Source organism: Schistocerca americana, chromosome 2 (genome assembly GCF_021461395.2).
Source record: "Schistocerca americana isolate TAMUIC-IGC-003095 chromosome 2, iqSchAmer2.1, whole genome shotgun sequence".
NCBI classification, from domain to species: domain Eukaryota; kingdom Metazoa; phylum Arthropoda; class Insecta; order Orthoptera; family Acrididae; genus Schistocerca; species Schistocerca americana.
In genome coordinates, this window is record NC_060120.1 from 862,544,888 (window position 1) to 862,572,557 (window position 27,670).

At 42.8% G+C, this 27,670-nt stretch overlaps 1 protein-coding gene across 2 annotated transcripts in view; it reads left to right on the top strand.

Annotated features, from left to right (window-relative positions):
• The window catches only part of LOC124595900 (long-chain-fatty-acid--CoA ligase 1), a 262,999-nt gene that overhangs the window by 142,726 nt on the left and 92,603 nt on the right, over nucleotides 1-27,670 (top strand). Inside the window, exon 2 of one of the 2 annotated variants that reach the window (XM_047134809.1) lies at nucleotides 5,881-5,969. The exons of the other annotated variant lie outside the window; for it this stretch is intronic. Within the exon in view, the coding sequence (XP_046990765.1) occupies nucleotides 5,886-5,969 (84 nt within the window). The 5' untranslated portion in view covers nucleotides 5,881-5,885. The remainder of the gene's footprint in view (nucleotides 1-5,880; nucleotides 5,970-27,670) is intronic. 2 annotated transcript variants of the gene reach the window in all.

Consider the following 27,670-nt stretch of genomic DNA (forward strand, 5'->3'; position numbering starts at 1 on the left):
AATAAAAGAAAATCCACGAGAGTCAACACTTGGCAACGATTGTAGTCTTTTCTGAATGTGGTCACCAAAAGATGAACGAAGCGATTCGTGCCATTATTGAGTTAGGCTTCGACGAGAATCTAAAAAAACAAGCCAGCGAAAGACTTTACGCTAAATTCAAATCTTTTTCATAAAACCGCTTCTCTAAGCTTTGCTGTAAATAAATTACTCGGCCAATTTCTGAGCTACCGTTGTTTTAACAATAAAAAAAATGAAAACCCTTAAATCGATAGCAATGCTACACTCAGTAGTTCTTTAAAAACTTGAAAGGCAAGTCTCGTATCTTCGACATTGTGGCATTTGGAATCGTAGGACATACCGTTTCAGAATTGCATTTGCCTCTCTGTCGTCGCTGTTATGTTGTGGTCAGATACTGCGCCCAGTCAGAAACTCAAACATGCCCCGACTGCGAGAGACAAGAGTCCCTGATGTGTGGAAATGCTTGACACGGTTAACTTATATTTACCAAACGTATTCCGGGTTCTTTGCGGAGTGCACATTCCTCAGCGCTTCAGCTGCGTATTGTCTGCTGTTCTAATGTTGTTCTTGAAGTGTTGGCAGAAGAGCCAACACCGTGTTGCTAGAGGAGGCCGAAATGCACCCGTTTATTTACACGCAGACTGGCGTGAGGTCTGGAACAGGTCAGAGAAATAAGACTAGCAAAACAGGAGGTACTGGTAGAATACTTAACTTTAATCCACAATCGGTGCACATCTCTCTTGACTGTACATACTTTCCATTTCAATATACACTGGTAATGGCGCCTTGCTAGGTCGTAGCAAATGACGTAGCTGAAGGCTATGCTAACTATCGTCTCGGCAAATGAGAGCGTATTTGTCAGTGAACCATTGCTACAGGGTGTTTCAAAAATGACCGGTATATTTGAAACGGCAATAAAAACTAAACGAGCAGCGATAGAAATACACCGTTTGTTGCAATATGCTTGGGGCAACAGTACATTTTCAGGCGGACAAACTTTCGAAATTACAGTAGTTACAATTTTCAACAACAGATGGCGCTGCAAGTGATGTGAAAGATATAGAAGACAACGCAGTCTGTGGGTGCGCCATTCTGTACGTCGTCTTTCTGCTGTAAGCGTGTGCTGTTCACAACGTGCAAGTGTGCTGTAGACAACATGGTTTATTCCTTAGAACAGAGGATTTTTCTGGTGTTGGAATTCCACCGCCTAGAACACAGTGTTGTTGCAACAAGACGAAGTTTTCAACGGAGGTTTAATGTAACCAAAGGACCGAAAAGCGATACAATAAAGGATCTGTTTGAAAAATTTCAACGGACTGGGAATGTGACGGATGAACGTGCTGGAAAGGTAGGGCGACCGCGTACGGCAACCACAGAGGGCAACGCGGAGCTAGTGCAGCAGGTGATCCAACAACGGCCTCGGGTTTCCGTTCGCCGTGTTGCAGCTGCGGTCCAAATGACGCCAACGTCCACGTATCGTCTCATGCGCCAGAGTTCACACCTCTATCCATACAAAATTCAAACGCGGCAACCCCTCAGCGCCGCTACCATTGCTGCACGAGAGACATTCGCTAACGATATAGTGCACAGGATTGATGACGGCGATATGCATGTGGGCAGCATTTGGTTTACTGACGAAGCTTATTTTTACCTGGACAGCTTCGTCAATAAACAGAACTGGCGCATATGGGGAACCGAAAAGCCCCATGTTGCAGTCCCATCGTCCCTGCATCCTCAAAAAGTACTGGTCTGGGCCGCCATTTCTTCCAAAGGAATCATTGGCCCATTTTTCAGATCCGAAACGATTACTGCATCACGCTATCTGGACATTCTTCGTGAATTTGTGGCGGTACAAACTGCCTTAGACGACACTGCGAACACCTCGTGGTTTATGCAAGATGGTGCCCGGCCACATCGCACGGCCGACGTCTTTAATTTCCTGAATGAATATTTCGATGATCGTGTGATTGCTTTGGGCTATCCGAAACATACAGGAGGCGGCGTGGATTGGCCTCCCTATTCGCCAGACATGAACCCCTGTGATTTCTTTCTGTGGGGACACTTGAAAGACCAGGTGTACCGCCAGAATCCAGAAACAATTGAACAGCTGAAGCAGTACATCTCATCTGCATGTGAAGCCATTCCGCCAGACACGTTGTCAAAGGTTTCGGGTAATTTCATTCAGAGACTATGCCATATTATTGCTACGCATGGTGGATATGTGGAAAATATCGTACTATAGAGTTTCCCAGACCGCAGCGCCATCTGTTGTTGAAAATTGTAACTACTGTAATTTCGAAAGTTTGTCTGCCTGAAAATGTAATGTTGTCCCAAGCATATTGCAACAAACGGTGTATTTCTGTCGCTGCTCGTTTAGTTTTTATTGCCGTTTCAAATATAGCGGTCATTTTTGAAACACCCTGTATGAACGTCAGCTGTACAACTGGGGCGAGTGCTAGTAAGTCTCTCTAGACCTGCCGTGTGGTGGCTCTCGGTCTGCAATCACCGACAGTGGCAACACTCGGGTCCGACGTATACTAACGGACCGCGGCCGATTTAAAGGCTACCACCTAGCAGTTCTTTCACCTATTGCCAAGTCATACTTTTTTGGTAGTAAGAGACGGCTAAGTATCTGGGATACGTCCCAAGGATGTCCTCGCAAGAGGAGGCCCCGATGATCGGATCACAGATCTTACGCGATCTCGAGAAAATCGCAAGACAAGTCTTACGTGTCAGTTATGTATACCGGCGCGTTGCGATTCTGAGCACGAGGTGGTGGTGGAGGTGGTTAGCGTTCTAGCTCCATATTCAGTGGATCGCTGGACCAAGCCCTGCTCATGTTGGCTTTTTTTTTTTTAACTTATATTTCGTCAAGATTAGTCATATTATTTCATGTATATCGGATCCGAAACGTAATATGATGAGAAGACACATGTATTTGCGTGAACATTTATTGAATTTACAGTGTTATTTCACTGTTTACTAATTTTTGTTATTACAATAAATATTATGCGACTTTTATTTCTACAGGCAAGTTAGAAACTTTAATCAACGCCTTCAAAACTATTCATTTTTGATTGACTACGAACGAGAAATTACTCCTCGTGAAGATTCTATTAACATACATTTAATCCTACATCGCCAGTTTTTGTCACCGATATTTACGAAAATGTTGCGTTACGCTTGGTTTGCATCCCTATTATCGGAAGAAAGACAAATATTTCTAAATGTCAGCGAGCTTTGGTTTTCCTTAGCTGTGAAGATTCCTTGTGCGTGCGGGGAAAATTGCATTCATTCGATATAGTAGATACCGTTTTAATTTATGTTTCCCATGTCTATATGAAACATTCCAGCCTGCAACTTGTAACATCGAAAGCACATCCGACGATTAATCGTAAATGACCATCACATTCTGGCATGTTGTAACTCATTTTATTATTGAATAAAGTTATTTACACCTTTACTTGTCGATGTTCGACTTCGGCTTTCCAGGCCAGCCCCTCATCCTTGAAACCCGTGCGTGCAGATCGTAGCGTGTAGGTGGAAAGCTGTTCTCGGTACCTAACCCAACTGCAGGCATAAGGGATTTCAGAAATCTGACAGGCATGCATTTTCAGGAAAACTTTATCCATTTGATCGTTTACTAGTCGATCATTGTAAATTCAGTATTTGTTGTGATAATAAATATTAGCAAGCGATCTAAAAAGTTTGGAAATTCAGAAAAGGTAATGGAAATGCACGTGTCTTCATCATATTACCTTTCAAGTGTGATATGAATGAAATAATATGACTAGTGTTGCAAAAAATACAAATTTAAAGAAAAAAAGATCCATCTATAACTGAACTTGAACGCTAACCACATGACCGCGGCCATCGCGTGCACCAGTACATCACCGATACGTACAACTTTTCTTGCCATTTTCTCGTAATCGCCTAAGTGGCACGCCTTACTACTTGCACATTAGGTTTTCCTAATTGGCTACTGAAAGTGCATGAAGTCTGAACTAAAACCGTGATCCGAACGTCGTCACCTCCTCTTGTCACACACATCATGGTAGACTCCCCCCCGTCCGACTACCACCCCTGATGTCTTCTTTATAAATTGGCAAGTGCGTCCGGCACCGCCTGGTGGTCGTCGGCGGCAGTCTGGTATTTGCAGAGCCCCCCATTGTTAACCTTGGTCCGCAGCTTGGCGCTGGCGCAAGTGTGACACAGACGCCGCACACCTGCCACCTTTCCCCCTCCCCCCTCCTCCCCCCCCCCCCCTCTTTACTCAGAAGCTTCTCCACCTTGGCGCTTGAGTGGCACGAGCACCGTTCCAAATGGGATCGTGCCAGTGAGCTTGGTCGGTGTTTCAGGGGTGCTGAGGTGTGCTACTGTAGAATGGCGCACTCTCGAGGCGAGTGTTTATTGTTTCGAGCTCTGACGGCCATTCCGAACAACGTTCCACAGTTGAGCGTCTTCGATTCCATAAGTTTTTTTGTTTCGTAACCATTGGCCGGTTTTCAGACTGGCTAACTTAAAGCACTTCGCTTTGTTACATCACCGGAAGAACTCCCTCACGTGCCTGCTAAACTAATTACCTCAGCCAGTATTAATACATAAAGATTACGAGGCCACAGTGGACCAAAAGAGCCTGCACACGTTCAACATTTGTCAATTAGGGATGGTAGACGTTGGTAACGATAATTTCATCTCTCTTTCGACGTTCAAACGTCAATGATCGATAATAATCTGCCTCTAAACTTCGATGTTAAATTATGAACTTGCAGAGTGCGTAAAATGCAGTGTCCAAACATATTTAATATCAAAGTTATTAATCAATAATTACAGCAATAATTAACATTACATATCCCACGTCTTTTTTCTGCATACTGTAATGCTTATTTATTACCTGTTGTTAGTCTCGGTAATCGCGATATTGATTCTTACTGTTCACTCCACGTTTACGTAATACGGAACTCCTGCCCCGGTATCATGTTAACTCAAGTGTACAAAAATATTAAAAAATAAAGGATAAAAAACGGCTGACAATGCTCGACGGCGAATACGACGTTCCTAAACTGCCGTGTAATTTTGTAATCTTCTTTAATGTTAACATAGACTACTAGAAAATGAAAGGTAGCTGGAAGCTTTTATTGTTTCTAATAATGATCTTCAACGTAGCAAAAAGAGTAAAATTATTTAAGAACTGACGTAACACAAACTTACGAAAAATCTTCATTGAAGATCTGTTAGTTTCATTCAGATATGTACGTGGATCAAATCTAATCTTACGCATCATAAACGAAAATAATAATCATTAGAGACAGTACGGGTACACACTGCTTGACAATCGAAAGTATGAAGTGAATTATGTGTAACTGGTATTGGTGTAATTGAATGTTAGAATGGTTGAGTCACTGTGGAAAGAAAAAGAAACGCGACTCCCGAATGCTGTTTCATTTTCCATATCACTACACTTCCATCGGCGAAAATTTTCGTTGTTAGTAAAGATTCATTTAAACTGACTTAAAGTTTTGTGAAGTTTCGCTACATAATTCCATGTGCAACGATTTGATATGTATACAGTATATGTCAGGTAGTTCTGTCATCGAAGCTGATATAGTTCCAATGGCGAAGTGTAGCAGTTAAAGATATTTTATCTTATTCGGAACTTCAGCAGCAGAAAGCAGTTGCTTATGTGAATCTTACTTAACACATACCGATGATCACATGAGTTCTTGTAAACGGTGAATAGTGGAATATATCGTGTTATAAGAGCAAATTTCTCGGCCGCCTGCGAAACGGAGGGGGACAGATATTGGCAGAACCGCTCCACACCGTGAATGTGTTGTTAAGACTGACCACCATTAATTATAGGAAAGATGGCGCCTGCCGGTGGCTGCTGCGCATTCCAGGAGCCCATGAAGATTCCCATCGACCTCAGTAGCCAGTCAGACATCCTCAAAGTAAGTTTGCAGCGGCTCATATAGGCAGCACTGGCACCTGTAATCTGAGTGGAGTGCTCGAAGTGTCCATGTTGATTCGTTTAATTCCATTTACTGAAATATTATTAAGAAATTATTTTCATTACGAAATTATTTGCATTAATGTATAAAATAATGCTGATACTATATTCTATTTAATACTCTTGGTAGAAAACGTTTCATTGTTTGTCTTAGTGTGCCTGTATGTCCTCTTAGAGGGTAGCAAAGTCCTTGATGGTTCCCAGCCAAATCTTTGTCACTAAACTTCGAAGGACACACTCCATTCAATTCAGAATATGTAAGAGGTTTACCGCAGTATTTTTCTAAAATATTACAAGTAGAGAGAAGAACTTGACTGCGTTAAATTCCTGAGATTAAAACGTAATAACAAATTCAACGGCGAGGAGAATACTGCATAACTGCTGGACCAGGTAAAAAAGTCTTTATTTGCAATGCAAATGGTGTCAGATACAGGTCATACAAAAATAAGAAAAGCTATCATACTTTACGTTCTTTCATTGCATAACGTCGGAATGGGTTAACTTGTGCTAAAATTCCCATTACAAAGGCGGATAATTCGAATGATTGTGACGTGATCTCAGGACCTTTGTTTAGAGACCCGTTCAGGGAACTGGAGATAGGAACTGCTGATACTCCATATACTAGGCTGGTGCACAAGTTCGAAGCGATTTTGCTTAGTATTCCGCTTGCTATTGGTTTATTTATCGATTGTAATTTTTTATTTGTTGTGAACTGTTGCTGTTTGGATTTACATCCTGTTATTTGGCGACAGTGAGTGGAGCTGTGGACACTAGAAAGTGGAGTGGCAGGTGATGAAATTGGAACGTTTCCGACATTCTTCTGTCAGAGTTCAGGCCGAGGCAGCCAGAGATGTTTGCGCCCTGTGTGGGGATAATGCCAGTGGACAGAGGGTGGCAAGAAAATGGTTTTCTCGTTTTAACGAGGATCGCTTTGACTTTAGTGACTCTCCACGTTCAGGAAGATCTTTGGTGTTTGATGCAAATCGTTTAAACGCATTAATCCACGGCAGTGCACTCGAGAAATGGCAAATGTGATGAACTGTGGTCGTTTACCATCGTGCGACGTTTTCATGCAATGAGGAAGGTTCAGAAATGTATGGGAATCGCATGCTCTAAGCCAAATTACAAAAATCAGCGAGTGGCCACATGTGCAGCCGGCCGCTGTGGCCGAGCGGTTCTAGGCGCTTCGTCCAGAACCGCGCTGCTGCTACGGTCGCAGTTTCGAATCTTGCCTTGAGCATGAATGTGTGTTTTGTCCTTAGGTTAGTTAGGTTTAAATAGCTCTAAGTTCTAGAGGACTGATGACCTAAGATATTAAGTCCTATAGTGCTTACAAGGGAACCTCCCCATCGCACGCCCTTCGGATTTAGTTATAAGTTGAACAGTGGATAGGCCTTGAAAAACTGAACAAAGATCAATCGAGAAAACAGGAAGAAGTTGTGTGGAACTATGAAAAAATAAGCAAAATATACAAACTCAGTAATCCATGCGCAAGATGGGCAACATCAAGGAGAGTGAGAGCTGAGGAGCGCCGTGGTCCCGTGGTTAGCGTGAGCAGCTGCGGAGCGAGAGGTCCTTGGTTCAAGTCTTCCCTCGAGTGAAAAGTTTATTTTCTTTATTTTCAGACAATTATCAAAGTTCAGGCACTCACACACAATCAACTTCGCTCTCAAAAATTCTAGGAAATGTTCAGATTTGCTTGGACATGTGCAGGATTTGACGGTCTACACACGGAAAAATTTGAAAACGTTAAAAACATATTTTTTGACAGGGCACAGGGAAAACTGTGCGACTGTTAAACTGTTGCATTCATTTGTTGCAGTTAATGTGACAAACTCTTATGTTTTCATCACTTTGTTGGGAGTGATTATCACATCCAAAAGAAAACCTAAATCGGGCAAGGTAGAAGAATCTTTTTACCCATTCGCCAAGTGTACAAGTTAGCTGGGTCGACAACATATTCTTATCGTGTGACGCACATGCCATCACCAGTGTCGTATAGAATATATCAGACGTGTTTTCATGTGGAGGAATCGGTTGACCTATGACCTTGCGATCAAATGTTTTCGGTTCCCATTGGAGAGGCACGTCCTTTCGTCTACTAATCGCACGGTTTTGCGATGCGGTCGCAAAACAGACACTAAACTTATTACAGTGAACAGAGACGTCAATGAACGAACGGACAGATCATAACTTTGCGAAAATAAAGAAAGTAAAATTCTCACTCGAGGGAAGACTTGAACCAAGGACCTCTCGTTCCGCAGCTGCTCACGCTAACCACGGGACCACGGCGCTCCTGCGCTCACACTAACCTTGATGTTGCCTATCTTACGCATGGACTACTCACTTTGTATATTTTGTTTATTTTTTTCATAGTTCCACACAACTTCTTCCTGTTTTCTCGATTGATCTGTGTTCAGTTTTTCAAGGCCTATCCACTGTGCCAACTTATAACTAAATCTGAGGGGGGTGCGATGGGGAGGTTCCCTTGTTAGAGCCATTTGAACCATTTTGAGCCACATGAGCATCACTGCTTGCTCTTCATCAATTGGCTAGTGAACAACACTGACTGTTTCTATCCTGTATCGGACTGATGACGAGAAATCGTGTCTTTATACTAAACTAAGGAAAAAAGAAATGTTTGAGTCCAAACAAAGCAGCAACAGCTCGTACGAAGACCTATGAGCATCCACAAAAGATAATGTTACGCGTCTGGTGGAACAGCGACGGTGTGGAGTACTGCGAATTGCTTCCCCGAGGTGTAACCGTCACTGCTGTCAACAACTGAGACGTCTTGCAGATCCAGTCCAAGAACAACGACCAGTAAGATTGTGTGAAGTGATGCTACTCCACGATAACGCCCGCCATCGTTCTGCTAGACTGTCAAAAAACGCTATACGTGGATCGTTCTGCACCCACCTTACTCAACTGATCTTGCGCGCACAGATTTTCACCTTTTCCGCTCTCTACCGAACAACCTTCGAGGAGCTTCCTTTCCGGACGAAAGTGCTCTCAGTACCTGGCACGACGAGTTCTTCGCCTCAAAACCACAGAATTTTCACTGTCGCGAAATCGATAAGTTACCCCAGCCTCGGCAGACTGATGGAAATAGTAAAGGAGAATATATTACTGATGACTCAAGTCTCTGTTATTTGTATCTGTTGTGTTTATTAAACTTCTGAGAAAACGTTACAAACTTGTACACCAAAGTAATATTTAGTCCTTAGTTGTATTTGCCATAAATAATAATCCATTTTTCGACCTGTTCAGTTCAGTTTGTGGGATCCATACTACTAACAAAATAATTTACATAAAAAATTTAAAGCCACACGTTTTGGGTTTTGGTCCAAAAAGGTGTCTTTTACTTAGGAATACACATTTTCAGTAACTTGCCAGCAACTTCAAAAAGTTTAGCTGCTAATAAAGTTCAGTTGAAAAGGAGTCAAAAAGACATGTTGATTGCCAACTGCAACTTCTTTGACAAAGCTCTTAGCACAAACAATTGGTGTATATACTTTTGATAATATCAAATAACGTGACCGTTACGTAAACTCTGCCACATGCATATCGTCAGTGCAGTAATGTGATCAGTGTAAACAAATGTCTTAAAGTACTCTCTGTTTGATGATGCATGGCTTACAACAGCCTAAAAAATATCATATGCAACTTAGTCTATTATACATTTAGATATATGTACCATATTTAAATAATGTTTTAAATAAGTGTTTCAATTTATTTATTTATTTATTTATTTATTTTTTTTTTGACATTCCACATCCGTGAGGACTATTTCGCTCAGAAAATACTGAAGGAAGATTAGCTTCTTCTCCTCTTCGTGTTTCTGTATAATACTTTTTGTCGTGACATGTTCTACATTTTCGAATATCTCCTTACCAATGCCGGTCGAAGAGGCCGTGCGGTTAAAGGCGCTGCAGTCTGGAACCGCAAGACCGCTACGGTCGCAGGTTCGAATCCTGCCTCGGGCATGGATGTTTGTGATGTCCTTAGGTTAGTTAGGTTTAACTAGTTCTAAGTTCTAGGGGACTAATGACCTCAGCAGTTGAGTCCCATAGTGCTCAGAGCCATTTGAACCATTTTTTCCTTACTAATGATCTACTGAACTTTACTATTTATTTAAACATTTTCTTCTTTTCACACTTTGTTTCGGCTGTTTTAAGCCATTATCCAGTGTTCAGCTGTAGTAAAAAGCACTACATTAAAGATAAACACTGGATAATGGCTTAAAAATTCAGAACTAAGTGCGAAAGGAAGGAAAATTTTAACTAACACTCTAAGTGAAAAAATGCCGCATTCATTTAACACATTTGTGACCGTGGTACCCACAACGAAGAATATGTATAAAAAGGGCGCGCGCGTCCATTAGCATAAAACAAATGTTAATTTTGTTAAAAATGAATTGTAGTGTCATTGAAAATAGCAGGACCTGTACACAAGAAATTTGCGTGTGTGCAGTGGGGTGTGTCTGAGAAATACTTTGGCGTACAAAACTCTCAGCTTGAAATCGCAACTGTGTTCGTCATCGGAATGACATTCCATCCTGGGACAGCAAGTACACGAGTTGTGACTAAAATAACAGGACATTCGTTATAAGAGTAAGTACGCAAGCGTCAAAAACGAACGACCAATAGCTTGAACCCTTCTCGGTCGAATGCGGCATCTCTGATGTCTGTAGACAAATCAGAATGGGCATGGCCTTCGTTTCTGTAAAAGCTGTTATTTTGTTTTGCCGGAAAAATGATAAGAGTAATAATAGAGCAACGAATTGTGAAGTTTCACATTCAGTCATTATTTTCATCATGGCAGCGACAACAGCAACCATTACAAATTGACTAAAAAAAAACAAAAAAAAACAGCCCACAGTTGCACTAAACTATGTTTATTTTAAACCTTGGCCAGTGTTTCGGCTATAATAATATAGCCTTCTTCGGAAGTTCTGTTTTCATAATGTTTAAAGACGTGTCCATATACCTATAAGCTGCCTTCATTCCTTATGAAACCAGGACTTCTGAAGGAGGCTATATTATTAAAGCAGAAACCATGGTCAAGATTTAAAATAAACTTAATTTAATTCAGCTCAAGGCTATTTCTCATTCGAAACAATTTCACATTAAGCTTGGAAAAATTGCTGTTGAAACTAGTCCTTTGCTAACAGAAGTGTATGGCGAATACTGATTATCACGTACACAAGTTTCCAAGATGGCCGAGAAGAGTTTGAGATAACTCGCACGCGGGACGTCTTTCAACATCAGAAAACAGATGAAAATATCGAAAAAATTGGTAATCTGATTCGATCTGACTATCGGTTGAATATTCGATCGATTGCTAAAACTGTACGAATTGACAAAGAATGCGTAAGGCAAATTTTACATAGCCAATTTAACATGAGAAACTGTGTACGAAACTGGTGCCGACAATTCTCACGATCGAACAGAAAGCAGCTCGAGAATATGTTTGTACTGACAATTTAAATACCGTTGAAGATGATCCTAATTTTTTGGCAAAAACGTTAACGTGTCACGAATCTTGGGTTTTCGCTTATGATTCAAAAACTTAGCGTCAATCCACACATTGGAAGGACGCAGCTTCACCGATAGCGAATAAAGCTCGAATGAGCAAATCAAGATACAAAGCAATGATGGTTGTCTTTTTTTTCGATATTCAGGGAATTGTGTGTCTTCACTGAGTTCCTGAAAGTCAAACTATTAATCAACGATACTACTTGAGGTATTTTCTCAACTCCGCGAGAAAATAAGAAAAAACGACCCGAGCTGTGGAAGAACAAGTCAAGAGTTCTGCATCAAAACAACGCTCCGGCTCATATCACGTTGTCTGCTAAGAGGTTTGAAGCGAAGTACAGCTTCCCGTTGTTAGACTGCCCAACTTATACGCCTGACCTAACACCATATGACTTTTGTCTATTTCCCAAGGTCAAATCTGCATTAAAAGTGACAAGACTTCAGTCCGCTGAAGCAGTAAAAGAAAAAGCGGCACGCGACAAGGAGCTCACAGAGGAAGACTACCAGCACTCTTTCCATAAATGGAAAATTCGCGTTGTAGGGATAGAGAAGAGGAGTATATTGAGGGTGACAATAACTAAATGTGTGTTTTTTTAAATAAAATATTGTACAGCAATAGCCCCATTATTTTATAGCCACGCCCCGTATAATGTAACGTTGTTAACAAATGCACCAAGACTGTTCCCAGACCATTTCATGAACATGATAGAAATAACACGTAAGCTTCTAATGAGAAAATTGTTTGGTGTGTGCTTTCATTATGGTGCACGATGCGGCGCAACATCCAGGTGTGTACAATTACCCTGCCCCAAAGACGTATACTGCGACTGGCTAGTGCGATGCAAACTCGGGGAGAAGGAAAGAGCACCGTGTCCGGGTCCCAGCCAGGAAGACTGAAAACGCACTCAGTCGGGTGCATGTTCGCTTACATTCCTGCTCGTTGGATTAACATAGCACGCTTAAGTGAAGCTCGAAATAGAGGACGCGGTTCGGACACTGTTTTGGTTGAGTTCTCGTGTTTCGTGCTCCATCATCTCGTGCAGTGAAGCGCGCCATTCATCAGGGAGCGCTTGACTCGACACGAGGACGTGTCTCTCTCTGCTCCACAAACACATCCAGAGTACCGGAGGACGACGATGCGTTGACTCATATCCAAGTCGAGGCTCGGATGATTTGCTACTGTGGACATACGTAGGTTTCATCGCGAAATAATACGCAGTCAAACTGTGGAAGACAGTACTGAAATATGTAATTATATATTTACTTATCAAACAACGGGTTCAAAGTTATTACTACTAGGAACACTGTCGTAGGGAAGCACAGAGAGACTCTTGTAATTTTTTTGTTTTATATTTCAGCCTCAGGTCACATATTACTCGCGCAAACGAAGTTGACCCACGGCTCGGTAGCTAATGGGAGCGACTGTCAACTTCGTTTACGCAAACTGTAAATGGTACCATTAGCAGTTTTGACTTACTACGAAGTCAGTTTAAAAAGAAAGAAACAAGTGGGTAGTAAAGTACTAGGAGACTAAATTACAAAATGAGCTAACTTCTATTTACATCTGTACATATTTGTATGCGTCACACAGTAACTCTCCGACCGATCAGGCCCGGAGAGCGGTCACGATGTCTACGCATCTGTGCTGTGATTGTTGGAACTGAGCCCTGCGCTTAACTACGAAACAGCATGAAGTTTCATAAGCTGCAACATGGTCGCGAATTGAACAGTGACCCGAAAATACAATAAATTCCTTTACTTCACATCTATGGACACACGTTTTTATGTCATCAGACTATCGTTTTCGGTCTATAATGACCATCTTCAGATCTGTTTTGTAAAAAAAGTCCCAATATACTGGAGCCATAATAGCATCGTGAAAAGCTAAAGATAAAATAAGCGCCAGTATCGTCAGACATATGTACATAATGGTATGCACAAGCGTCATCTTGTCAGTAGCACTACTGTTCAAAACATGATTTTATAAAACAGATCTGAAGATGGTGATGGTCATTATAGACCGAAACCGGTAGTCTGACGACATAAAAATTTGAGACGTGAAGTAAAGTAAATTTATAGCATTAATTTCGTCATTCTTAAATCGCAGTTTAAGATAAAATATTCACAGTATAAAACATACTGTGAGAGTAAACCTTCTCAAAGTGAAAACTCGTGAAAAATTACTAGCGCGGGTAATCTTTATGTGCACTACTATCGGGATAGATTATGTCTGCCTGCAGACGCCATACGCGAATAGCAGAATAGTGTTGGCTGTCGCAAGGCACAGCAAATAGCCAGAATAAAACACCCGTTACAACATCTCACTGTTAGACAACTGCGAGCCGACAGAAAAAGGAATCTCAGCAAATAAAACCACAAAACAAGGAGAAAAGACTCCATAAAAAAGCAGAAAATACTTGGAAAAAATCTTTGCGACGGAAATCGCTTCGTTCATTTAACAACTGTTGTCTGTATCTTTTGTTTCTAAATTAGAAACACTTTCAAAGTCTTTATGGGTATCCTGATTACTATTGCTTTGAAATAAATGCTTTGAAATATTAATAGAAAAAACACTCTACATTAGTTTGTGTTAAACCTGACTGGGTCGACCCTGTCATCAGTCGTTTAAAAGGCAGGCAGAACCGATATATATTTGTCGTAAGTTAGTTATTGACGAAGGTATAAAGAGCCATGTCTTGCCGTGTGTATTATGTAGGAGGGCATCATGAATCGCGGTGGCTTCAGTGTAATTATTGTCTTTGAATAAAAGTATCATTTCTATTTGTCTCATTGCATATTTCTTTCAGTTGCTTTCTGTACTATAACTGTAGCAGTTCTTTCTATGTACGGTGAAATTCGAACTTGGCAGTGACACATGACGAGAAAGTTACTTTTGTTCATAGCTTTTGCATTATGATTGTTTGTTTAGTTTAATACGTCTTGCCATTGTTCTGGTCTGCTTATCCTACTTAGTCCGTCTAATAGAATTTCCCTTCAGTTTTGAGGAACAGAAGTTCAAAACGAAAGAGTTTTTGAGGTGTAGAAATCTGAACGCTACCGCCCACAGGGACAGACGTATCAGGTTAAGTTCACCGTTAGCAGACGTGTCAGTGCCTGATAACTTAACATCCCAGGGCGGCCTTTCTAGAACTGCTTCAAAAGACATAAAAGGCAGTGCCACTTCTGACTGTAAAATGTTTTCTTTGGGAACCGAGATTTTAAATACCGTTCAAAGCAACAGTGGCTCTCACTGACTCTTTTGAACCTCTATAAAGAAATGAAAGAAAGTCTCCCTCTCCCTCCATTTATTTCTCCTATACAAGGTGTCCCAGCAGGAATGGTCATTATTCAGAGACACGACAGGAACGATCATAAGAAGCAGAAAAGTTTCGTAACATGGGCCCTAAAATGCATATGTTAAGAGCTATGAGGACTACTTCAGTAGAAGGGATGTTTCACAGTAGCGAAGATGAAAAAGTGCTAATAGCTTTTACGGTATCCACTTTAGAGCCCATGTTTACTGTACCCGTTTTTCTTGTTTTCGTCCATGCCACCATCTCTCAAAATATGTCAAGCTAAGACATTGCAGTAGAGCAGACTGGTTTCATGGTACAGAAGATGTGTTCAGCTGTTCAGGTTTAGGTACGCATGCGGCTGTTTGCGCTACCAATATGTCCCAAAATGGCGCACATAAAAACAAGATTTTTGCGGAGGTCATACCTCGGATTCTGTTGGTGGTAAACAGATAGGGTCAAACGTTTTAGATAATCTTTGGGCTAGGGACCATTTGCACACCCAACAGAACGATCGTCTTACTGTAACTGTCCTATAGCACAGTGTGAAAGTTTCACTATTACACACATCCTCCAGCTTAGGCAAATAGAGCAAATCGGTTGGTTCTTTTTCGTGAGATGTGGTCTACGGTGCGCATTTAGGGGCTTGCGGAGGCACGATTTGTTCATTGGCTGTTCCTGAGAACTCGATAAAAGCGTTTTTCACAATTTTTCCGCCGTCAGGAGGGAATATGTAATTCAGTAATAGCACCAAATTGCCCAAACTTTAATAGCATATTCTCTAGGCATTTATCTAGGAGTCCTGTCTTCCTGTTTCCAAAAATCTTTATTAGTTATCGAGAAACACCCCAAAAACATGGTTTCTGCGCACCAAAACCGAGCCGCAGATTCCAAAACGGCTATGCCCAGCAAATTGCTAAAACTCTTACGATGTATTCCTAAGCTCGTGATCTCGAACAGCCTTGAAAGTTTTCGTGATATCTTTATCCGTTTCCGAAAGACAGAGGCTACAAGCTATCCAACTTGTACAGGTAAAATAAGCACGTTAACATCCGTGTGTGGCAAAAACGTGGTTTATGAAGTGACTTAGTACGGAGAAATATGCTGTAAAGTGCTTCCCTTATCATCGGAAGGGTTTTGGGAACTGCATGTTGTTGCACCGAAACACTTGCATAAATTTTTGTGCACGTATTATCTGGTCTGGGGTGTGAAATTAGTTTTCCGTTATTTCAGGTTCACATAAGGAAACTATCAAAATTCTATTGCGGCATCAAGTTATTTCGTACGAATGACATACCCTGCTGTAGACGGGAAAAGAAGAAAACCAGCGAAAAAATGTTCCTATTGGAGTACAAAAAAGGCGAATATGCTCTCATTTAAAAGACTGTGACTGAGAAGTGGGGACCTAGCTGTCTCATTCTACCATCCTCAGCACATTCAAAAAAATTCCAAAAATTTTGTCATGCCTAGACATTCGCACTATTTTATGTTGAGAGAGGAGAAGACGGTGCCGGTGGGGAAAAGTAATAAATACTGGAAGATAGTAGACAGTCGTTGTGGTACAGAAAGAACAAGGGAGACAATGGCAGTGTGAGGGAAGAGAAGGACACAGATGCAGTGGAACATAGTTGACAGAATCAGAACAGTGCTAGGAAAAGAGTGAAGGAGTTAGTGCCAGTGAGGGAGGAATAAAGACAAGTAGAAAGAAGAGGTGGGTGAGTAGCAGTGATAATGTGAGACTGAGTTTATGACTGTCACTCAGCACACACACTTTTCGTCCGTGTTGTCTTAGCGGATGTTGTGTTTTTCCGCTCTCCCTGTATGCGGTATACATCTTCGATAAGGTGCCTCTTGAAACACGAAACACTTTGACTACCTTGGTTACGGAAGCAGTCACCATACGAGCACCAACAAATTGCACACGTTTCGACTTCACTCAGCTCAGACAGCCTGCACTCACAACTACACGGAATAATGTTCCGACCACGACTGACACTTGCACCGTATTAAGGACATCGCAAGTTGGTGTTCGTGGTGAAATGCAACAGCGCAACCTGCAGGCTGGGCAAGCATCTGCATTTTTATTCAAGCATACATTTGTCGCGGTGTTTCCATACATCTCTATCTTCTCACTTTCTCCACAAATACGATTGTATTATTTTTTATCTGCAGTTCTCTTTGTGGTACATTCGACAACAATTTTGGTTCCCTAGTTAAAGTTCACTATTTCCTTAGGCCAAATAAGTTAAAATGTGAGTGTAGGTACTTAGTAACGATCCGTCCACTCAACATAAGACGGAATGTATCACCAGAAGTTAAGTGTGTCTGTTTTTAGCTGCACAAGGCACTAAAAGTGCGTCATTCTCAGACAAATGTCGAAGGCACTCGAGTTTGGAACGTCTGCAAGCTGTATTTCCTGCCAACGGAGGTGGTTCGTGTAAAAGACGCTAAACAGGTGTTATTCTCAGGCAGTTGTCGAAGGCATTAGAGTTTGGAATGTCTATAAATTGTATTTCCTGCCAAGAGAGGTTCGCGTCAGAGACGTGTGTCAACGCTGCAGTCTGCGGTACGCTTATGTGCTGGCTGCAGTGCAGATGTGGCAGCGAGAAATTTAGCTGGCCGAGATGTGCTGTGATGTGCTGTGATGTGATGAGAGAAGATGAGGCCTGCCGCCGCGAATGCTCCGCTCTCCGAAGCATATATTGCGCTGAGGCGTCCGTTATTTGTGTTGGCCACCGCGGCCGCCGTGTATCTTTGGACCAGAAGCAGGGCGATAAATATATATTATTGGGCGGCGATGTGGCCAGCGCTTTGGAAAACAACTAAAAATAATATTTTGATTGTCTCCAGTTTGTTTTCTGGTTTCATCACTTAGTTGCACATCCGCGTTCTCCCTGGAGATATTTCTGGGGCTCACCTAGACTGCATTTCATAAAGCTTACCTAAACCGCCTGCCAGTAACGGCTGCCCCGGCGTCTCAGTAAAAAGCGCCAAGTGTTTAGGTTATGTGTCACGGCGAGGGAAAAGGTATAAAGCCACTCTAATCGGAGAGGAGTGGCGTCCAAAATCCTTCTGGCCATCTCATTAAGCTTTCTCGCACTGTGTCTAAATAGTGATTTACGTAGTGTTATGGCCGGGACATTACTACATCTGCGACACAGCATACTGCATGGTACTTGATGGGGTGTAATTGATGTTACGTCCATATGTATTTATCGGCATCCAGAAGGCTTTTGACACAGTTCCTCAGGAAGCAGCTTCTTATCAAATTGTGTGCCGTAGTAATTGCGGGGAGTCATCTAATAAAACATTAATGGTGTCTGGGGTTCCGCGAGGAAGTGTTATAGGTTCTCTTATATTCTTATTCTATATGAACGAGGCAATCGGAGCAGCCCTCTTACATTGTTTGCAGATGATGTAATCGTTCACCGTCTAGTAAAGACATCACAAGATAAAACCGAATTGTAAAACGATATAGACAGAATATATGTGTGTGATTGACTCTAAAAAATAAAAAGCGTAGGATCCCCCACATGAGTACGAAAATAAATCCATTACATTTCGATACACGGTAAATCACCCATATAAAGGTGGTAGGTTCATTTAAATATGTAGGTATTACACTTACGAACAACTTAAATTGGAATTGTCACATAGAAGACGCTGCGGAGTAGGTGAACCAGGTACTGTGTTTTATTGGCAGAACAGTTAGAAGATGCAACAAATCCAATAAGAAGACTGTCTACGCAAATCTTGTCCGTCCTCGTATGGAAAATTGCTGCGCGCTATGGGTTCCTTACTAAATAGAATTGACAAAAGACATCGACAAAAGTCAAAGAGGAGCAACTCATTTTAGGCTATCGCGAAATAGGGGAGATTGTGACGGACGTAATAAGTTGGGGTGGCAAACATTAAAACAAAGGCGTTTTTCCTTGAGCCGAGATCTTTTCACGGAATTTAAATGACCAGCTATACCCTCCGGATTGTGAAAATAGTGTGTGGACGTCTACCTACTTAGGGAGAAATGACCACCGTAATAAAGTAAATCAGACTCGTGTGGAAAGATTTGGGTATTAGTTATTGCCACTTAGTATTCGAGGATGGAAAGATCGAGAAATACATTGAAAGTGATTCTATGAACTCTCTGCCAAACACTTAACTGTGAATTATAGAGAAGTCACGTAGATGCAGATGTTAAGTCTTACAAAGAAAACATCTGAAGTCAATACAATGGACTCGAACGTAACTGTTAGCGATGAAAAGTTTATCCATGCTAGCCACCATACTGAGGAAACCTCTGTTTACAACCATCACTTGGCAAGTTTTCCTGTTACGTTGGGGATATGGTGCTTGAGAAGGACTGTCGACAAAACTACGTGTGGGCAATACTCTCTCTTTTTTTTTTTTTTTTCCTCCTCATGGCCCTTTCGCGAAATAATTGACAGGAATACTACATTAACGGGAAAAAATCGCAACATCCAAACATAATTAATGTAGAATAATGAAATTTTAAAAATACATTTGTCTAGGTAACATTGCAAGATCACAGGTTAACGTAAGTGCAAGATAAACTATTACAAATTTGCAATGTTAGTTCATGAATAACCGGTGTAACCGCCAGAATGCTGAATGCGAGCACAGAAACGTGCATGCATTGTGTTGTGCAGGTGATCCATGTCAGTTCGTGGAATGGAGTTTCATGCCTGTTGCACTTGGTCGGGCAATAAAGGGACAGATAATGCTGTTTGCAGAGGACGCTAGAGTTGTTGTCCGATGTGCTCGATTGGCGACAGATATGCCGACAATTTGTGGAGGATGCTAGGTTACAACAGCACTATGTGGGCTGGCGTTATCCTGTTGGAATACACCCTCAGGAATGCTATTCATGAACAGCAGCATGACGGGTCGAATCATCAGACTGACGTAAAAATTTGCAGTCAGGGTGCATGAGACAACCACGAGAGTGGTCCTGCTGTCGTACGATATCGCACGCCTACCATAATTCCATGTGCAGGTACAACGTGTATAGTTCTCAGACAGGTTAGTTGCAGACCCTCAACTGGTCTCCTTCTAACCAACACAAGGTCATCACTGGTGCTACGGCAGAACCAGCTTTCATCAGAAAACGCTTGAGGCTTATGAGCGCTCAACGTCGAGGTCATCAGCGCTCATCAGAAAACGCAACAGACCTCCACCCTGCCTTCCAATAAGCTCTCGCTTGACACCACTGAAGCTGCAAATGGTGGTGGTTTGGGGTCGGTGAAATTCATGCTACAGGGCGTCTGGGTCAGAGCTGTCCTCGAAGTAACCGATTGGTAGCAGTTCGTTGTCACTGTGGTGACAAATGCTGCTCAAATTGCTGATGCAGATGCAGTAACGATGCTCCCGAGCTATACATAGAACACAATAGTCTTCCCCCTCAGAAGTGCCACGTGGCTTCCAGGAGTCCGGTGTTCTCGCGACTGTACACTCTCGCGATCACCGCTGCCAGCAGTCGTGGTCAGTGGCTAAATTCCTGACACGTCTTTCTGCAACAAAGTAAAAGGAACATCCAGCTTCTCGGAGCCCTATTAGACGACCTCATTCAGACTCAGTGAGGTGTTTATAATGATGTCTTTGTCGCCTTAAAGGCATTCTTGACTAATATCAGCTCACCACGTCCAGTCTCAAAACCCTAACAACTCTGTTGGCTGCGCGTATCGACGACACTCTGGCGCTTACCAAATGAACTATTGAGGAAATCACCACGCTTCGTTGGGTGTTCTCTATCTTCTCTATTTTGCCTGGATGGCAAGGGTCCCGCACTGACGAGCTGTACTAATCTATCGGTAGAACGAGTATTTTGCACACAATTTCGTTTGCTTATCGTAAACAGTATTGTCCCCATCACAGTCCCCCGTGAGACTCCCAAAGTTACTTCTACGTCTGATAGTATCACCTCATCAGGATCTACGAGGTGAGTTCTTTTGCCTAGGAAGTTGCAAACACTCTGCTAGTAAATTATCACAAGTAATTGATTTCCTTCAACTGAATTGTTTAATTGTTAGCATATGTCACAACCGTTGATCGTATTCGCTTTTAGAATTAACGGTATGTCCCTATTATGAATATACACTGTGGAAACTACTTAATGATAACAGTTGAGTGTCCGCGGCTCGTGGTCTTGCGGTAGCGTTCTCGCATCCCGTGCACGGGGTCCCTAGTTCGATTCCCGGCGGAGTCAGGGATTTTCTCTGCCTCGAGATGACTGGGTGTCGTGTGTCTCTCATCTTCATTTCATCCTCATTGATTCGCAAGTCACCGTAGTGGCGTTAAAGAACTTGTGGAGCGGCAGCCGAACCGCCCCGCGAGGGGTCTCCCGGCCACCTATGCCATACGCTCATTATTATTAGAACAATTGAGTTATCATGATACATTTGGAATTTACCACATATCAATATGATTCCTAACCTTTACAGTCACCGTACTGAAATCACAATTCTGACTTCATACATTTACCAAAAAATACCGTCCTAGTGAAACACAAAAGCCCTTTATTCGCACGAAATAAAGAGTGCTAGCGACTGTGGCTGTCAAACTGATTCAATATTTTCAGATTTCAGGAAAGCTTGTGACACCATATCTCACAAGCGGCTTGTAATCAAATTGCATGCTTATCGAATATCGTCTGTTATGCGACTGGATTCGTGATTTCCTGTCAGAAACGATACAGTTCGTAGCAACTGACGTAGTAAAGTCATCGAGTAAAACAGAAGTGATATCTGGCGTACCCCAATAATTGTTACAGGCTCTTTGCTGTTCCTAATCTATATAAATGATTTAGGAGACAATCTAAGCAGCCTTTAGATAGTTTGCAGGTGATGCTGTCGTTTACCGTCTGGTAAAGTCATCAGAAGTTCAAAACCAATTTCAAAATGACGTAGATAGAAATATCGATGGTGCGAAAAGTGGCAATTGTCTTCGAATAAGGAAAAATGCAATGTCATCCTCATGACATCGAAAAGAACTTCGTTAAATTTCTGTAACACGATAAACAACGCAAAATTCAAAGCTGTCGATTCAACGAAATACCTAGGAATTTCAATTAAAAAAAAATAAAATTGGAACGATCGCATAGATGACGTTGGAAAGGGAAACGAAAAACTAAATTTTATTGATAGAACTATCAGAAGCTCAAAGAGGTCTATTGAAGACACTGCCTACATTACGTTTGTTCGTCCTCTCCTATAGTAGTTCTGGGGTCTTTATTAGACCCAATTCACGGAGGATATCGGAAAATTCCAAATAAAGACAGTTCGATTTGCATTCTCGCGAAATAGTGGAGAGAGTGCCACGGGCGTGATAAGTTATCCGGGGCGCCAATCGTTACAATAAAAGAATTTTTTCTCTTGCCGAGAGCTATTCACGAAATTTCTACATCTACATCCATACTCCGCAAGCCACCTGACGGTGTGTGGCGGAGGGTACCTTGAGTACCTCTATCGGTTCTCCCTTCTGTTCCAATCTCGTATTGTTCATGGAAAGAAAGATTGTCCGTATGCCTCTGTGTGGGCTCTAATCTCTCTGATTTTATCCTCATGGTCTCTTCGCGAGATATACGTGGGAGGGAGCAATATACTGCTTGACTCTTCGGTGAAGGTATGTTCTCGAAACTTCAACAAAAGCCCGTACCGAGCCACTGAGCGTCTCTCATGCAGAGTCTTCCACTGGAGTTTATCTATCATCTCCGTAACGCTTTAGCGATTATTAAATGATCCTGTAACGAAGCGCGCTGCTCGCCGTTGGATCTTCTCTATCTCTTCTATCAATATTAAACTTTCTCTTCTGAATGTGGAAATATTTTACTGTCGCCAGCCTAAATTGCGATAAATGATTATCATAACAAAATAAATCAGAACTCACAAGGAAAGGTTTAAGTATTCATTTTAACCGCCCGCTGTTCAAGAGTGGAACGGCTGAGTAATAGTCTGAAGGTGGTTCGAAGAACACAGCTTCCAGGTTCTTAGTTGCAGATGTACCGGATGGCTGTAATTAAAGTGCAACTACTCACAGAGGTCCAATGTGGGCTGTAATTATCGTATGGCAGCAGAACTTGGCAGGTATGCTAATGCGTTAATGCGGAACCGATGTACGCTGAAAAGAAATTAGTTCAAACAGCGTCAGTTTTGCACCTGGTAGCCAAAATTTTAAATAATTTTTTTGGGCGTAAATTGGTTCCGCAGAAGCATTAGCATGTCTACCACATTTTTCTGCCATACGGTAATTACAACCCACACTAGAACTCCGTCGGTAGCTGCACTTTAATTACAACCGTCCTACCGTTTCGTTTCTCCTCAGTTAACTAATCACATAATAACCACTTTAATATTTCTAGCGCGACCCTCGCCTCACTTATGCATTCTGGCCGCCAATTCCACTCTGTTGACTCAAAACGGCGGTTATCGCTCGTACTAGTCGTGCTGCAGTTCAAAGAGAACAGGTGGTGGAGGGAAGGGTCATTCCGCCTGGCTAAGATGAGTGGTACGCTTACAAAGTCCTGGATCCCGTTACAGATCTGGTCTAATAATTCCTAAGCATGCGTATTGCTCGCCAGGCGACAGTGCGGACCCACGCTATCTGGTACATAGTATCCGGACACCTATCAGTGGACATCAGTATGTGGTGTGTCCACCCTTCGCCTTTGACTGCTTGAATTCTGCTTGGAAAACATTGTGATGTATGTGAATGTCTGTGGGGGAATGACAGCCCATTCTTTCTCAAGAGAAGAAACCAGAGAAAGTCGTGGCGTTGGACACCGAAGTCTGGAGTGAAGCCGAAGGACTTCCGTTGGCTCCAGGTCTGAACTGTGGCCAAACCAGGCAACTTCAGGAATTTTACTGTCCACAAATCGTTGCCTGAAATGCTGCTTTATGACAGGGTGTGTCCGCAGCTCGTGATCTAGTGGACCACGGGGCCTCGGGTTAGATTCACGGCCGGGTTGGGGATTTTCTCTGCACGGAAACTGGGTGTGTTTGTTGTCCTCATTCCTTCATCATCATCATTATTTGTGACTGTGACTAGATTGGACTGTGTAAAAATATTGGAGTACATAAAAATTGGGACTTTGTACGGGCGCTGATGACCGCTCAGTTGAGCGCCCCACAAAATCATCATCATCATCATGACAGGGTGCACTGCCATATTGGTACAACCAATCACCATCTCTAAATAGTACCTATACTGTACGGAGTCCACAACGATGTAGAATGTGTTCATATTCTTTGGTGTGGCAATAGTTAAAATAAAGGCGTTTTTCCCTAATCACTAAAAACACCACCTACTGTAACACTACCTATTCCATACTCCACTGCTGGCATCACACATGATGGCAGCAACCATTCTCTAGGTATTCGCCAAACCCAGATCCTTCCATCGGATTGCCACAGGGTATTGCCTGATTCATCACTCCAAATCAATCATTTCCAGCCGTGGACTGTCCCGTGGTGTCCGTTTCTACATCACTTAGTGTCGCTTAGCACTGACTACACAAATGTGTGGCTTAGAAGAAGCAGCCCGACCGCCGTGCCCTGTTTCCTTTAACTCCCTACACATAGCCATTTTGCTAGGTGGACGGTTGGTAACATTTAGGAACTCACATGTGATTCCTTTCGCTGATTTCATTCGGTTTCTTATAATCACCCTCAGCAATGCTTGACGGTCTCTGTCCGTCAGTGCATGAGATCTGCGCATTTCGAAATGCTCTTTTATTCCTCTACGAACAGGAATGTGAAAAGCTTGCACGCTCCTTTTAGATATTTGACTATAGGTTACTTATTTGAAGTCCCGTAGAAAAAATGGGCCATATCGTACGCTAGACTTTCTGCAGCCTCGTGGTCTCGTATGCCCCACTGAATAGGAACGTACGAGGGAGTGTCGAAGTTTTAATTATACACTCAAAATAATCAAGCTACGACCATGAAACATTGTGATGGCGTTAGTCCTTCTCTACTTATTCACTCTTTACAGCGCTACTTTTTTCCCCAACGGTGGATGGTATGGCGCGGACTTTGCTTCTGTTAAGTCTGTATGTTGGTCGTTAAGGAGACGTTGCAACTGTGGGAGTGCCTGGCGCGCGGTAGTTTCTCCATCCAAGGACCAACAGACGGTGGGGAAGGGGGGGAGGGAGGGAGGGGCCGGCGGGTTGATCCGAAATCTGATAGTCCGAGGACACAAAGAAAACGTTTGCATGACTGTGCCCTTTGCAAAATGAGCTGACGAGTTGTCATGGAGCAAAAATATCCCCTTGCGCTGCTCCTCGTCGCTAAGCTTCGTCTTGACAGGCTTCCGTAGCCTCGTCAGGAGATTTCAGTAGGATAATTCTGCGGCGGTTTGCCGCTTACGAGAACAATCTGTTAGCACCACACCACGGTGGTACTGGAAAAACATGAAGCTTTACCTTGCCTAATGATGGTTGAGTCTTCGCCTTTTTCGCCGGTAGTGTACTCGTGTTTCTACTGCTTGGTTTGCAACACTTCCCCATAGTAACTAGGCGGCTAAAGACCTGATCCAGCTGCAAGAATTCTGCTGATGCCTATGTTGCACAGTGTTTTTCAGTAGGTGTGAGCAGTCGCGGAATTCGGTGGACATCGACCTTTATGGTATTCCAAATGCTGTGCAACATGACTACAGCTGATCCATGACTCAATTTCACTTTTCTGGTATCGCCTCGGTTTTGATACATCGGCCTTAGATCAGCAAAGTCTCTTTCTCTTGCGATTCCAGATTCTTCACAAAGAGCGATGGGGACTTGTTGGACCGTACTACAAGCTTCTGTGACACCTAACCACTGTGCCGTATGATTGTCTATTGTTGCCGTAAACACTGACAGCAACTCAACATTGTTTCCCTTCAAATGCAGAAAACGAATTTCCGAACGATACACCACTTTATCAGTGGGCGACGCCAATTTGTTCAGGCTCCTCTACCGGTGTGTTACGGTACTGTGGCGTGATATGTACAAGTATTGAACAAATGTAATTGTACACAAACAATCAAACAACGTAATTTCATTTTCTTTGAGAAGATATAGCAACTACTCGTTATTGATGTTTTGAGTACACCATTCTTCTTCTGACTAACGTACCTGTTGAAAACGCCTGTTAGATATTTGACCATACATTGCTGGGTGCTTGTAATGAAGATGCAGATACAGAGGTCCAGTGTGGGCTGTAATTATCGTGTGGCAGCGAAACTTGATAGATATGTTAACGCGTTAATGCGAACCGATTTACGATGAAAAAATTAGTTCCAGTTTCGGCCACCAGGTGCAAATCTCGCACTGTTCGGCATCTCGTAGACGCCTCCGGTGCTCGTATTGAACAAATTGTGTAATCAGTGGTTAATAATAAAATCGGCATTATGCCTTTCTCACTTGTTGGATCTTCCCTGCCCAAGCCCCGTTCGAAATCCATAACGTACGAAAATATTCGTCTTTCTTGCATTCACAAAGCCAGATTTGCACCTGATGGCCAAATTTGCAACTAATTTTTTCAGCGTAAATCGATTTATCATTAGATCATTAGAAAATCTACCAATTTCCGCTGCCATATGGTAATTACAGCCCACACTGGAGATCTGCGAGTATCTGCACTTTAATTATAACCACCGATCACTTACACGGCCGGTTTAAGGCACAAGCGACACATGGCGCTGCTTGGGGCGTCAAGCTGAGAAGGGCACGAGAAGCGCCACAGCTCTAAAGATTTGTACACAGGTTGTAGCACATTTAGTAACGGCCACTTGGGGCGCCAAGATTAAAGGGGCATCATGGGTGCCCAGGTGCAAGATTTGTGTACAGTGCATATCACAGTTAGTAGCGAAAACTGTTACGGGTGAAAGTGTAAGAGGGAAAAGGGGACGAAGGGAGGCACCAAATAACAAGTCACTTGTGTGGAAAAATGATCTCGAACAGGCCCTGGCTACTTATGTTGTCCGCTACAAAAATAACGTGTAGTCCTAGTTGTTCTATAGCTTCGCAGTCGTGTATGCCCTACTGATTAGGGATATAGTTTGTGAAGTTCTTCTGCGAGGACCTCAGATTAAAACATGAAGAATTATTTTTAATAGTGCTATTATTTAGATTACGTGTCAAAAAAAAGAAGAAAAAAACATTACAGCCTCTTAAAGAGAGCTGACTGTTGAAAGGTTGTCAGTTGGAGCAAAAATATCCAATATGCGATCTGAAGTTTTCCCGGCGTATTTCCAGTTTGAACAGTTCTCGGATATCCGACCGGGTAGCGTCGTAATTTCTCCACAATATTTCGGCAGACGTACACGCTGCCATCTCCAGATGGTTCCTGACGAATGTTGTGCTGTTCCTCTCGGCGCCCTATATATACTAGCCGTTACCCCCTCCACCGTTCCTCTCCTGGTGTCTTCGGTGCGGCCGGCGCGGCGGCTACTGGAGGTGGTGGGGGAAGCGGCGCCTGGGTCTGAACTGCGGTCTACAGTCTCCCTGCTGCCGCCGTCGGGGGCGGTCCCCGATCTCTGGGATCGCATCTTTCTCTCCAGGCTGAGTGCAGGGTTCCAAGCCTGACTAAGTTGAAGGTTCGTTTCTTGCGCCATCGACAGCCTCGCCCAGACCCGGTGGCGGTGGCGGCGGCGGCGGCGGCGGCGGCGGCGGCGGCGGCGGCGGCAAACGTACATCCACTTGAAATTGCTTACTGTAGTCAACCCTTGGTGCCCGTCTGTCTACAATTTTCACCACCACACTTCCCTCCATTTCCAAACTGAAAATTCCAGGGTGCCTCGCGAAGTATCTACTTGCAATCAAG